We start from the raw sequence: 13,234 nt of genomic DNA on the forward strand, positions 1-13,234 counted from the left end.
GTTAAAAGATAGAAGAATAAATACCTCGTATTGTGAGGATTACAAATCCTTTCCACTGGAGTAGACTAAAGTTAACTTCATCCCCTTGCAGTCTGCTTTGTCCCATGGCTGAGCAAGGACCCCTCTGCAACCCTCCAGCCCCAGCAATGACCCTGCCAAGCCCTGCAGCTCATTGCAAGTACGGCCCTTAGAGCCAAGTCATTCTCCTGCTTGATGCCAGAGTACACAAAAGCTCAAGTGTCACACATAAGATCTTACCAACAACCAGTCATTTCATCCTCCCATGAAAGCTAATAAACTTTGGAAGAGTTCAGTAACAGAAATAATAGAACAAGGCATAAGAAGTAGTGCTATTTATGGTAAGAGACTTCCACCTGCTTTCTAAGTAGTGTAAGGAAACTCTAAGAAGTGGAACTCTATTTGATCATTTTCTGAGTGAATACTCATGTTTTAGAGGGGGGGAAAAAAGAAAAGACTGATTTCTTTCTGAAGATGATGTAAAGCACACCAAATCATCAGAACAGGTTGCTTCATAAAAGCATCCCAGATAGGGAAGACAAACTAATACACAAATCATGCCTTGTTTCCAGATGGTCATGATGCTACTGTTCTGAATTTTCTTTTCAGTCCTTCTTTGCATCTTTTTCACTTTTGTATTTTCATTAATGCTACTCAAGAAGTTCCCTACTTTTTTTTCTTAATTTATTTTTATAGGATAAGCCATTTATTTTATGTTCCACAAAAAAAAAAAAAAAAAAAAAAAAACACAAAAAAAACCACACAACAAAAACCAACAAATAAACAAAAAAACCCACAGAAGGCTCAGTACAAGAATTCACTCAAGGAGCATGAAGATCAAGGATATATATATATTTTTAACTGGGGATGAACTTACACTATTAAGGGCCGAATTTGAAAAGAAATTAAGTTTTAACCAACTGAGATCTAGTGTAAAGAAATGCAGATATCATGAAAGTCTTCTGGCAAGTTAATCAGTAGGATTTTATCATCAGACCAGAAAATTAAGCCCTTTATATTCAACTAAGATTAACACAAATAATGTTTTAAAGTAACCAATAAAAAGGTCAATACACTTGTCCCATAAGTTACCATTGTCCCATCTTGTCTTCCTAGGTTCAAAGCTTTATTTGGTCAAGTTTCAGCAGTTCAGTAAGGTTCAGCCAGAAGGCAGTCAGCTCACTGCTGAAATAAAGCTATGAACCTAGAATGAGAATTCTTTTATATCCATTTCTCTTCCCACCCCCATTCTAAAAGAACAAATTAAAACCTAGTTCAAATAATTTGCCTGCTTACATTACCTATTTGATAACACTTTGTTTCAAGCCAAAAGTTGATGCTATAGTTTGAAACTGATAAGCTGATACAAACACCACCAACAGCATCTCACACTTAAGGCTTGTTATCCATTGGCACACTGCAGCTACTTTATTTATGTATATGCTTAACAACAACACATTGAGTAGCACTGGAAGGAGTAAAAGAATATAAGATGGCACCCCAGGTAGACTGATTCTATTCAGACACTATCAGTATAACACTGCTGTCTTCAGCTACCTGAAGAGAGCACCCAGAAGCCAGGTCTTCTCAAAGCTCCATAGAGTTTGGATGAGAGGCAAGACAAAAGCTGCAAGAACAGAAGTTCCAGTTTGATATTAGGAAAGAAGCATCATAATGAGGGTACTGAAATACTGCAGCAAATTACCTGGAGATGAAGTCTTAGTCCTTAGAGATGTTCAAAACTCATTTGGAAAAATCCTAAGCAAGATGATGTAAGTTCATCCTGCTTTGACTTCCATAGGTTTGTTTTAATAGAAAATACTGATTCTGCAAGAAGAGGGCTAGAAGAGGATGCAAGTACAAAGGGACCATCTAGAAAATGCACATAGAACAGGAGTTTCTTTGCTACTTCTGTTTTCCCTTTCTAATCCTTGCAGACACTGAAGCCCTGCTTTTGGGAACTCCCAGCATCTGTCTCAAATGCGAAGCAGCAGAATAAATCACAGACAAAGGGAAGGATAACCAAAAAACAAGATACTGGAACACACTACCCAGTTTTGGTATAGCTACAGTACCCAACCCAGTAACAGGATTATACAGCTGTTGATTTGAAATAACCAAAGATATACCTTTTGGTATCAAAGAGGAGGAAAGTGGCAAGCATGATGTCACTTCTAAGGAGACTCAGGGAAGACCTATACACTGAGCCTGTAGGCCTTATGTCTCTATTTTTTATGCAGTTTTAAAAAAAAGGGTAGCACTGAATGTGCTTTAAATAAACACGGAAGAATCATTCGACTTTTTCAAAGGGAAATCTCTAAAGGAGGGAATGCAGCAATCAATTACAAGCTGACTGCATCAGCTGTGTATGTCCAGAAGTCTTGTAATAAAATAAAGGCTTTCAAGAAAGTTAGCTAGTGAGAGATTCAGTAACGGACAGTAACTGGCAGACAGCTCTTATTCAGTGTAACATGCTGACCAGTACTGCTTCACAGAGGTAAAAAGGTTTGCTAGTTAGCTCACAGAATTAAGCTGATCCTTGTCATTACTACTGCAAACATTTGCATAAGGATTCTGTAAGACTGAGTGAACAGACAATAAATTTGCAGATTAAACTCAGTAGAGGTAAGCAATACACACGTGGAAACTATGAGCTGACAAACTCTAAGCTTAATACAAATGAGAAAGTAAGCTATTGGGTTAACACTGAACAGTTTCATGACCTTTTGAAAGGGAAGTGAACACAAAGCAGTGTACTAAAGTAATAAATTGTGGTGCATTCACATCCTGACTTCTTTGTGAGGCATTGCTTTACCTCCCATTCTTTCCCCTTCAACTAGCCAGCTTGGCAAGAGGAAGAAGGACTGGAAGTCTGTCCGTTTGATTAAAATTATGATTAAGGATGTGCTGAAGCTGATCAAACTGTGATTTTTACAGTCTGATACAGTATGAACTGTAAACTCCTGAGTGCAGCACATGAATGTGTGGGGACAATTAATGAACACTGGAATAGTAATGGGCAACCCTGTAATGTAGAAGGTGCCAAGTCCGAGCAGACTTATTTATGCTTACTCCAGAAACAATCTCTAGTGCATCCACTCATTTAACTATGCCCACGTCAGTGAGCATACCAATAGATAAGCAGCATGAACTGTCAAGTCCACTAATTTAGCTTGTTCCTCAAACAAATGTTACTTAGCAGCATGGATTTGGTGCTGTCTACAAACCTTGTTTTTAATACTCTAATGCTGTGGATACATTTCAGCTACAATTTCAGCTCTTTGTGCAGGACTCTTTATAGCACCCATGACAAGCTGTTGTGACAGAGACAGCTTTTGCATGAGGGCACAAGCAGGAAGAGGCCTGCATTCCATGACAGCAGAACAGAAGTTACCTTTGGCATAGCCATATTTGCTGTCTCTAGATACCTAAAGAAGAAATCTTCTTCCTAGCTCTAGAATGTGTGATGCTGTCCAATAGATCAGCCCTCCCCTGAGAATCTCCTGCCCCATATTCTTCTTTCTAACAGGTACAGTCTTTGTTACACACACAGGTAAACAATTCTCTTACAGCTGAGAGTTTTTTCCAAAACAACCCAGAATAAACTTGCAAAGATTCTCAAGCAGGAAAACTACAAAGAATTCTTTCCTGGCTGGAAAGAATTTTAATCATAACAAACACAAACCTCCTTACAGGGATGGGGTGTTGAACTCTTCACTGTCCACCTACAGCAAGCAGTTTTTCATCTTTCCTTGTTTGCTAGGAGTTGTCAAACATTTGCTTACCTGAATGAAAGTAGCACCCTCTAATGCAGCCTTCAGGTCTGTGCAGATGCTGATGAGAGCCAACTGCTTCTCTGCGCTCAAAGTTCCTTTCAGGAATCCCGACTCCTCCAGCTCTTTCATTTGTTTGCTAAACAAATAAAGCACGTTTAGCTACAGTTATCATTTTTAAGCCACTACTATTACTATTTTTCAATAAAAGCTTCTTAATGACGCAGTAATGACACACTCTTTGTCATGCCACTGCATACACAGTCAGAAATATAAAGGTTAATTTCAGTCCTTTATCTCTGCTTGCCTCTCTTTCCTACAATGAGAGTTTTCTTCTCTTTGTACTTGGGCAGCTAAAAGGTCTATTCCTAATCCCAAATTAGCCACCATATCAGATTTGTTTCTACTAGCGCAGGATCAGCAAGAGCTTCTCCTTAAGTTTAGTGTACCTTCCATTTTGTTCCTCTAGTATTACAAACAACAGCCCTTTCGTTATGACATCTTACTATAGAATCATTGTTTAACCATATTAAAAAAAAACAAAAACAGATGCATTCCATTTTCCTAAAAAAAGGAAAAAATTCCCCTAATATAGGTAATGACTACAGAGCATCTGAAAATTTCTGTAATTAATAAATTGAGTGGCCAGAGCTTTAACTGAACATTTAGGTACACATCACTACTGCATTTGGACAAGCCACCTGAGAAAGTCTCTACAGCTTGAAACCTTCAAAAGCTGAGAGCAAGCAAGCCATTTTCAAAACTGTTCAAGTAACTGAGAAGTGCAATTTTCACAGAAGTTATGGGGGATTAAACCATCTGATCACTATGAACCTGAAGCTCTCTGATACAACCATTAATACATTTAAGCTTATCAGTTGCCTCAGTTCAAAACTTGTCTATAGCTTTATTATTATTCAGCAAAAATTGCTCATTCTGAAGAGAGGAAGAAATTCAGCTGTTAGTCTCTGGGGGGGGGAGGAGAGGGGGGCCTTCTCCCTACCAAGTTACTTTCAAAACTTTGGTTTCTCTCTGGTGCTTGCTTACACAATAAGTAAACTGCACTTGGCACCCAGCTGGAGGGTAGAAAAGTCACAGCAAATAGAAACTGTACAGCCTGGGGGAAAAAAAAGGAAAGAAAAAGTGTATTCCTGTATTACGAATATCACACAGCTGAGTATAGAAACAACTAGTGATCCATCACATGTTCCCTAAGTGACTGTGACACAAGGGCACACATGACAGTCTGCATGAGGAGATTTCTGGGACAGTACCACTGGACTTAGTTTTGCACCCAGAGACCTCAGAAGAGACAGGGACCCCATATGTTTCCTATATTAACTACAGCAGCCAGAGGCAAACGCTGCCCTTAATCCTTAGAAGCCAGGCAGGCAGTTAGCCTTGGAACAAGGGTAGCATCAGCTCCAGACTTCCTCTCCAATCCAACCCCAGCACTTATGCTGAGGCAGCATTTCAGCATTACCCTAAGCAGAGGTACTGCAGACAGGGATTGACTGCACCTCAGCTTTCAGCTGCTGTATGAAGTTGGGGTGAGAAGCCCATCAACAGCTTTCCAAGCAGCATTTTAAATTAACAGAAGAGGGAGAGGGATGAAGGCCATTCCATCTCCATCTTTCACTCCACACTTTTCAGACTGCCTGCTGACAACATGGGCTAATACATTCACACTCTGTCAATCCATCCTTTTATTTAGAGCTCTTGTCAATAAATGTTGAATTCATAGATCTAATATTAAACTTCCTCCCCTAGATTCCCTAAATAAAATGAAGGAAGTTAATCTCACCTACCCTCTCAGCACATTCTGAGACCATAACCTTCAGTTCTCTTTCAGAGAGGAAAACAGTGTCTTTGTCTGAATTTTTTTTCTTGGCATTCAAATATGCAGTGTCTCATCTTTACGATAGAAGTACCTATTTCTCCCTGACAGAAAACAGCAAAAAACGAGCCATTTCAATCACAGTATTAAGTTAGCAAAGATACAAGTTACTTACACAAAGACAATTTAGTTCCCATTAAACTACACAGAAGCAAGTTCAACCTCAGAGATTCAGTGGGCCCTCAAATACTCAGCTTGAGCTGAAATCAACTATCAAATTGCAGAGGACAGATGCTGAAATAAAATTCTGATTTGTTATATTTTCTTGGACACAACATAACTAAACTCTACTAGTTCCAACATTGTTTTATTAACAGGTCATTACTACCAGAACCATAGAATCCTTAGAGTTGGAAGGGACCTCTGAAGGCCATCTAGGCCAACTCCCTTGCAATAAACAGGGACACCACAGTTAGACCATGCTGCCCTGGATCTGAGCCAGCCTCATCTTCAAAGTTTCCAGAGACAAGGCATCAACCACATCACTATATAAACTGTTCTAATGCCTCACCACCCTCACTGTAAAAGATTTTTTTTCCTTCTATTAACCTAAACCTATCCTCCCTGAGCATGACGACATTTCTCCTTGTTCTATTGCCTTTTTTTTTTTTTTTTAATACATTTATTGACCATGTGATTGTCTTATTCCACAGATGAACTCTAAGCTTTCCAAATGTTTCCAAACTCTACTTAAATTCCTCTTGGGTCCTACATTGCCACAGAAGCGTAATCAACGGCAGGGAGCCTGCCCAATGCTTAACATGTATTAAACTGGAACAGACTGGTTAACATACACAGCAGTGCACCACTGACCTCTACTGGATGACTTTTTATTCAGAGCAGCTTCAACTTCAGGGTCATCATCGCCAAGAACGAGCACAGACTCTAAGGACAAAGCAGTCACCGCTGTAGGACACACCACATGACTTCACACTACAGCTGTACCGCATGCAAAGCTTGAAAAGTTTGACTCAGTATGTCCATAATATCTTCAGAGAATGATAAATTCACATCCAGAAGAAAATATTAATTCTTTTGAGAGCCCACACTTCAACACTGCCTATCTCCAGCACTTCACTGTTGTACTGGACTGCATATGTCAACACCATAATGGGAACTGAACCAGCATTAATTTCAAAATAGGGCACCCAATCTATAGCAACACTCTGGATACAAACTGCCTGTGATGCTCTTGGTGACAATACCTATTGCAGAAGGTTTTAAAGAAGGGCCTTGGAAGTGCTTCCAATAATTAAACAGTCTTTTTCTTATTATTACTACAGCAGGGGAAAGGTCTGGAGAGAATGGAAGTAGGCACCATACCTAAATGAATTTAGCCCTACAGCTTCCAAACCTAAACAGTTCAGCACAAGCTCAGAGCACGTGTATGAGTATGTGACCACCCAGACAAGGCTGAGCAGACAAGCACCAGAGCACTACTCAGCACAAACTCCCCAGCCTTCACATCTCAAGAAACCAACACATTTCTGAATGCAGAACTTCTGAAAAGCAGAGTTATCAACTCCAACACAGCAGCGACCCAGCTCCAGGCCTCACAGCTCCTTAAAAGAACCTGGAAACTTTTCTTTCTCAGTGATTGGAGGAGTTCTAAGACTATCATGGGGGAACAATTAGACCAGTCTCAAACTTCCCATCCACTTTTTCCATACAGTATTCCTTCTATAGCCTCACTACCTTATTATTAGTGCAACATTTCCACTGTGTTTCATCTTTATCAGCAACATAATTCTTCTTAGAATAGTAGCACAGTACCTATTTGAAAGAAATCTACACAACAATCAATGGGCAAGGGGGTAGCATGCACTACATGGTACATTTTAGGTTTAATTTCAGGAACACCACACTATTTGTTTTTCTTTTTTTCATTGTTTTAAAGTTCAGCAATCTTGCAATCAAACCAGAATCACAAGGACTCAGAAGAGAAAGTATCAGATAGGAAAAGTTACACTTCCTAGGGCAGGTTATTACAGGTTTGTTTCAGTAGGTCAAGTGGCATGCAGCTGTTCAACTGATTTTTTTTTTTTTTTTCCTCTTTCCCTGGAAAAAAGGTTGTTCCATTAGAGCAGACACTGGTTAATGAGGCTACTGGTACACCCAGTTCAATCCAGCATGAAGTCACTCTTTGTGTCAGGGCACCACGTGCATGTCACCAGGCAGGTAGGCCGTGAATCCACCATACCAAGCTAGGCTTTAGTAAACACACTTTCCTTTCCCAATCTGGTCTACTGCTATGGTGGTAACCTGTTACAAGTTTCCACTTGCATCAGTAGATGCAAATTCCGGTCTGGTCTCATTTTCGGGCACCCATTCTGGAAATAGTGCAGAACATATTTCAGAGTCTCCACACAGATAAAAGCAGCCCCTCATCACCAACTGCAGGTCCATCCTACTCTCGCGCCTGTCCTGCAGATCTGTGCACCTGCTGTTTTGTGAGACCTAAATTCACTACGCTAAGGAATCCTGAAGTGCACTTCTTACACAGCTTGTATAGATTCAGAACAATGAATTAAACCAATGTTCCAAAAGTGAATCACGTAGTAGCTCATTTCTACTCCTTTTAGAAGTGCTTTGTACTACTCAGACCTTCTCTTAGTTTAGAAAAGCTAAAAACATTCCTTCATACTGTTTAATATTTTGAAGTAGCTCCATACTCTAAGTCACAGACTAAAGAACAAAACTCTTTTCAACACTGAATTAAAAACAAACTAACAACAACAACAACACACAACCACACACCCAGAAACAACCCACAACTATCTTTTAATTTCCCAGGAAGCAAATCCCAACAAGTTCAGAGAAGTAACTACCAATGGCTTTGTCACTCAACTTCACCAGGCAGACCCTGCTGCCCTCCTCTATGAGCCTTCAGGATCTGCTGAAGTTCCAGCTCCTATAAAAATATCACCTCAGTAATGCAAACAGTTTTATTGCAAGTTGCATACTATGAAATCAGTGCCAAAAGAATGTTCCAGTTTAACTGTATTTTCACAGATCCAATCATTAAAATACTGGTTGGAATACAACAACAACTGCATAGCATTTGTTACAAGAGCACAAGCCATGTTTTTCTGGAACTAAACTTTTTAACTAAGATGTTAGAACAGCCAAGATACATAAGTTAATTATAAGTTGAGTTAAGAACACCTTATGTAAAGGGCAAAACCTGCCTCGAACTCCTATGGAACAGCACATACAGGCACAGAACAGTACACTGACACACCTCAAATAGCTCTCCACACAGCTATACACAGTAATTTGTTTCTCTTTTCCAAGCTGAAAACCTCAGAAGACTGAAGTCCTTATTCTGCCATTAGACAAGGAATAAATAGGGATGAGTGCCAACTTCACTAAAGTAGCACACAGAACTCCTTCCATTCTCAATAATCTACAATCTTACTGTGAATACTGCTATGACAGCAATTCTGCAAGTGCAATAAGTATGTTAGGCTTGACTAATATCTACCTGCAGAGTTGTGAAGAAAGAAAAACAACACAAAGACAAACCTCCAAGATAGTGAAAGAGGGGAAAATCTTTTTTTTTTTTTTTTTTTTTTTTTTTTGAATAAGAAGTAAATCTCACTAAAAATTGCATACTGCTTAACCTTCAAACTCCAAGAACTGAACTAATTCAAAAAGGGGCCTCTGAACTTCCTCCTCCTTGATACGAGCCTTGTTACTCAAAATAATCAGAGTGCAACATGCCATAACCCTTTTTCAGGTGAAACTTCATGTCTATACCAGCTGCCACACAGCAGTTGGGGCAGGGAACACTGAAACATTGTGCTTTATACTTATGATCAAACAATCTGAACTTCAGAATTAAATGCTGGTAAAGTAATATAAGGCTGTGTGCAGAATCTATTAATGCATGCCCCCTCCTACACAGACTAGATTTCAGGACTGGCAAGAAGAGGGTGAACAGGACCAGTCAGTCACTGTCCCTTCTAACTAACAAACCAGTGGCCAAGTAAAGCAGCTGAGAAACCAGGTTCAAAGCAAACAAAAGGGAATAGCTCTTCATGCAGAGAGCAGTAAACCTGCACATCACAAAGTCCTTTGGCAAGCAGTTCACAGAAAGATTTACACAGGTTCAAGGGAAGGTTAAGAGAAATACTTGGAAGCAATATGGTTAAGAGTCACTCAGTACAAATGCAACTTCAAGACACTGTAAGCTCAGGGAGGGGAAACAGACTGGCAAGACTTGAACTTACAGCTCTCAGACATTCCCAAAGAATGCCACTTTCCCCACAGTGCAACAGGGTTATCAGAGAAAAGGGTTGGGGCATACTGCTCTGAAGCACCAACTTTTCTCATGCTCAAGCCCTCAAATCTGCACTTCTTAAAGTGCTTCCAAGCCTCTACTGTAACTGGTCAGTAGTTGTGTCTTCAGTAGAACTAGCTACCTCTTCTTTTAGGACTCCAAAAAAGTTGCTTCAAATTTTTTAAATATTTCTAATTAAACTAGTAATTACAGTACAGCTCCTTAGCAATCATATGAGCCCCTTTGCATCTTGAAACACCTTTTGTTGCATTTGTACAGAAAAAAACCTTACACTCCTGTATTTAATCATAGTCTATAGATAACCTAATCAAAGAAAACATGGTTTCAAGAACTTGGATCTAAACTTAAGCTCCTAAGAGATTTGGGAACATGGTTTTCTGATAGTAACACTAGTCATAGTTTAATGCTAATGCTTTCTTTAATGCTCAAAATCTATGCTCCTCGAATAATGAGACTGTTCACTCCTAGTTACAGAAATCCCACAGATTCATTACAATGTCAGTCATTTGCACAGTCTGGTAGCGATATGACAAGAGAGAATAGTTTTAAACCAAAAGAGATGAGGTTTAGGTTAGATGTTAGGAGCAAATTCTTTATTCAGAAGGTGGTGAGGCACTGACACAGACTGCCCAGAGAGCTGTGGGTGCCCCACCCCTGGAGGGGCTCAAGGCCAGGCTGGATGCGGCCCTGGGCAGCCTGGGCTGGTGGGTGGCAGCACTGTTGATGGAAGGGGTTGGATCTGGATGGGCTTTAGGGTCCTTCCAACCTAAGCGATTCTATGATAGCAACTCAGGAGACGTACCGAATGTTTTCCAGTGCAGTTGTTAATTGTTGTTGTGCAATATCATAAAGTCTCACTTGGAAGCCTCCAGCAGCAAACACCATGGCCCAGCTGCGACCAATGAGTCCACTGAAAAAGAAATAAATATTAACCAATTAATTAAAAAAGTATTTTCTTCTGGAGTCCAACGAGCACTTCAAAAACTAAACCAGAGTTTGAATTCTCCAGCATTTAATCTAAAGATCAGTTACATATTAATAAGAAACTAATCTCTCTCTTGAGCAAAGAAATATCCTTCACCAGTTGTACAGCAGCTTCTGAGAGCAGGGAGAAAGATAACCAGGAATTAAAAATAGAAGGAGGGCAGAATTCTAAGGAGTAGAAACCACTACTTTGGGACGATGGATTCAAGCATCAATAGTTTTGTCAGCTGTAATCCTAACCTAGGAGCTGGTGCAAAGAACCACATTACTTGTGGTCCATTACAGAGAAATGTGTAGTAACCAATAATTGTATTACATCAAAGCAATGCTGGTTTTAACTTCAGTAGTTTTATTACTGGGCATTAGCTTCTTCAAAAAGAAGCACTGAGACACAGTGCAGCAAGTTTAACTTCAGATCACATCACAAAAAAAAAAACAACAAAAAAACAAAAGAAAAACAAAAAAACACAGCCCCAGCAAGAACTCCACAGCCACAACTGTCACAGTGACAGCACTGATCATTACACGCATTTTCTGCCACTTCCCATATTGCTGTCCCTGTAACACTAAACTTAAACAACCTCTGGCATTTGGGAAAAGGAAAGGCCAGGAGGGTAACAGTAAAGGACGATGGGGGGGGTGTAATAAACAGGTAAGTCAGCAGGCCAGATGTAAAAAGAAGGAAGAGAAAAATAGGAACACATCCAGGCTTTATCTAAAGTAGAACAAAAAGAGAGCAAAATAAGTAGCTTTGGGGGAAAAGTAGGAGTCAGAGGAAATAACTGAGGCAAAAATAAAGTGAAACTTCACATTTAGTATTGTTGAGTGAGCACTACCCACTGAAAGCATACAATTTAAACTATACATCAAACACACACAGAAGAGCCTGCATCTCTCAAGCAAACTACAGAATAAGTGCACTTACAACAGACAGGTGCAGGCCACGGTAGCTACAGCAGCCCCCCAGCTAGCAAGCACTTGACAACTAAAAGCACTGGAGTACTTGAACTCCAAACAAGCATACCCGGGCTACCAATACCTTTATAAACTAGTAACACCTCTTCAAACTGCACTCTGAATAAGGGTTATTTAAATCAGCATTTAACAACAGCAAAATAAGTTTTATTTTTATTCACATACAGATTTTTAGAACTGTGAGATTTGCCTTCTTTAGAACTCCACAGCACACAAAGCTGCCCGGCGGCAGAAAGCAGCCTTGCACTATTCCTGCTGTACGCGACAGCGCCAGCACGACGCGCGGCTGAAGCGATGACCCCCGGGCCGTCCTGCCGGACACGAAGCGCCGTCACCCGGGGCTCAGAAGGAAGCGCGGCACCCCGGGGTCCCACCTGCTCACCCTCGAGGCGGACGGCGCGCGGCGGTGCCGGCGGACAGTGCTGTCACATGGCCGTGCCGGACACGTGCCGCTCAGCTCCGGCGGCCGCGGACACGGCGCGACTGAACGCCCCGCGGCTGTGGTCAAGTCGGCTTGAGCTCAAGGAGTGGGTGAAGCAATGCACTCGGGAGTCAGAGACACCGCCGTGTGTTGTGAGAGCGCTCCAAGAGCCTAGCGGGGAACGCTAGCAGGTCAATGACGCTCCTGGCTCTTACGAGCCTCCTCCACCGGCGCTCCACTTGTGCAGAAACGGGACGGAGCACAGTGGGCAGCGCTGCTGCAGAACCGCAGGAGGCCGTTCGCTACGGAAGCGCCCCGGGGCGCACAGAGGCCTCCCGGCAGCTGGCACCGCCCGCCCGCCCGCAGGCAGCGGGGCCTCAGCCGGCAGCCGCTCTCAGCGGCGCCGCTCGCAGCCGCTACCTCTCGCTGCTGCGGACTGCGGAGCGGCGGCCTCCCCGCACCCCGAGGCCCAGCGCCCCCGGGCCGGGCCCCTCTGCGCGCAGCGCCCCCCCGCGGGCGGACGGGCGGGCAGCCCTCACCTGCCGATGATCGCCACACGCACGGTCTCCATGCTCGGAGGACGCACAACCACAACCTCCACACAGCCGGGGGCGCAGCCAGCGCCTTAAAAAACGGCCGCTCCCCACCCACGGCTCCCGCCATGTCACGGCCGCCCCCATTGGCTCCTGCTACGAGCTCTGCCATTGGCCGCGTGCCGCGCCCCTCAGCGGCCACTCCTCGAGCCCGGCCGGCCGCCCTCGCTCCCCCGACGGGAGGGAGCGCGCTGCGTTCGGCCGCTCGGGCACGCGAAGGAGGCTCTCGCGCGGCCCGACGGAGGATGGCCACGACGTCTTCCCTCGCGT

The 13,234-nt window shown here is 42.4% G+C and overlaps 1 protein-coding gene across 1 annotated transcript; it reads right to left on the reverse strand.

Moving 5' to 3' along the window:
• Window positions 1-3,736: 3,736 nt before the first annotated feature.
• LOC122170267 (lambda-crystallin homolog) lies at window positions 3,737-13,015 on the reverse strand. The gene is made up of 3 exons (XM_042836977.1): window positions 12,911-13,015; window positions 10,794-10,901; window positions 3,737-3,930 (listed from the first exon to the last, which is right to left on the reverse strand). Exons 1-3 carry the CDS (start codon window positions 12,940-12,942, stop codon window positions 3,744-3,746), a joined length of 327 nt encoding a protein of 108 aa, XP_042692911.1. The 5' UTR covers window positions 12,943-13,015; the 3' UTR covers window positions 3,737-3,743.
• Between the last annotated feature and the right edge of the window lie 219 nt (window positions 13,016-13,234).

Source organism: Centrocercus urophasianus, unplaced genomic scaffold, assembly GCF_019232065.1.
Source record: "Centrocercus urophasianus isolate 14NV4802_14NV808 unplaced genomic scaffold, USGS_Curo_1.0 seq_652, whole genome shotgun sequence".
Classification (NCBI taxonomy): Eukaryota; Metazoa; Chordata; class Aves; order Galliformes; family Phasianidae; genus Centrocercus; species Centrocercus urophasianus.

Bases quoted from the DNA above. Each gene is read 5' to 3' on its own strand.
- LOC122170267 (XM_042836977.1), bottom strand. From the start codon at position 12,942: ATGGAGACCGTGCGTGTGGCGATCATCGGCAG. The intron at 10,902-12,910 runs GTGAGGGCTGCC...TTTCTTTTTCAG, and splicing joins CGTGTGGCGATCATCGGCAG to TGGACTCATTGGTCGCAGCT. The intron at 3,931-10,793 runs GTACGTCTCCTG...TTATTTGTTTAG, and splicing joins ACTGCACTGGAAAACATTCG to CAAACAAATGAAAGAGCTGG.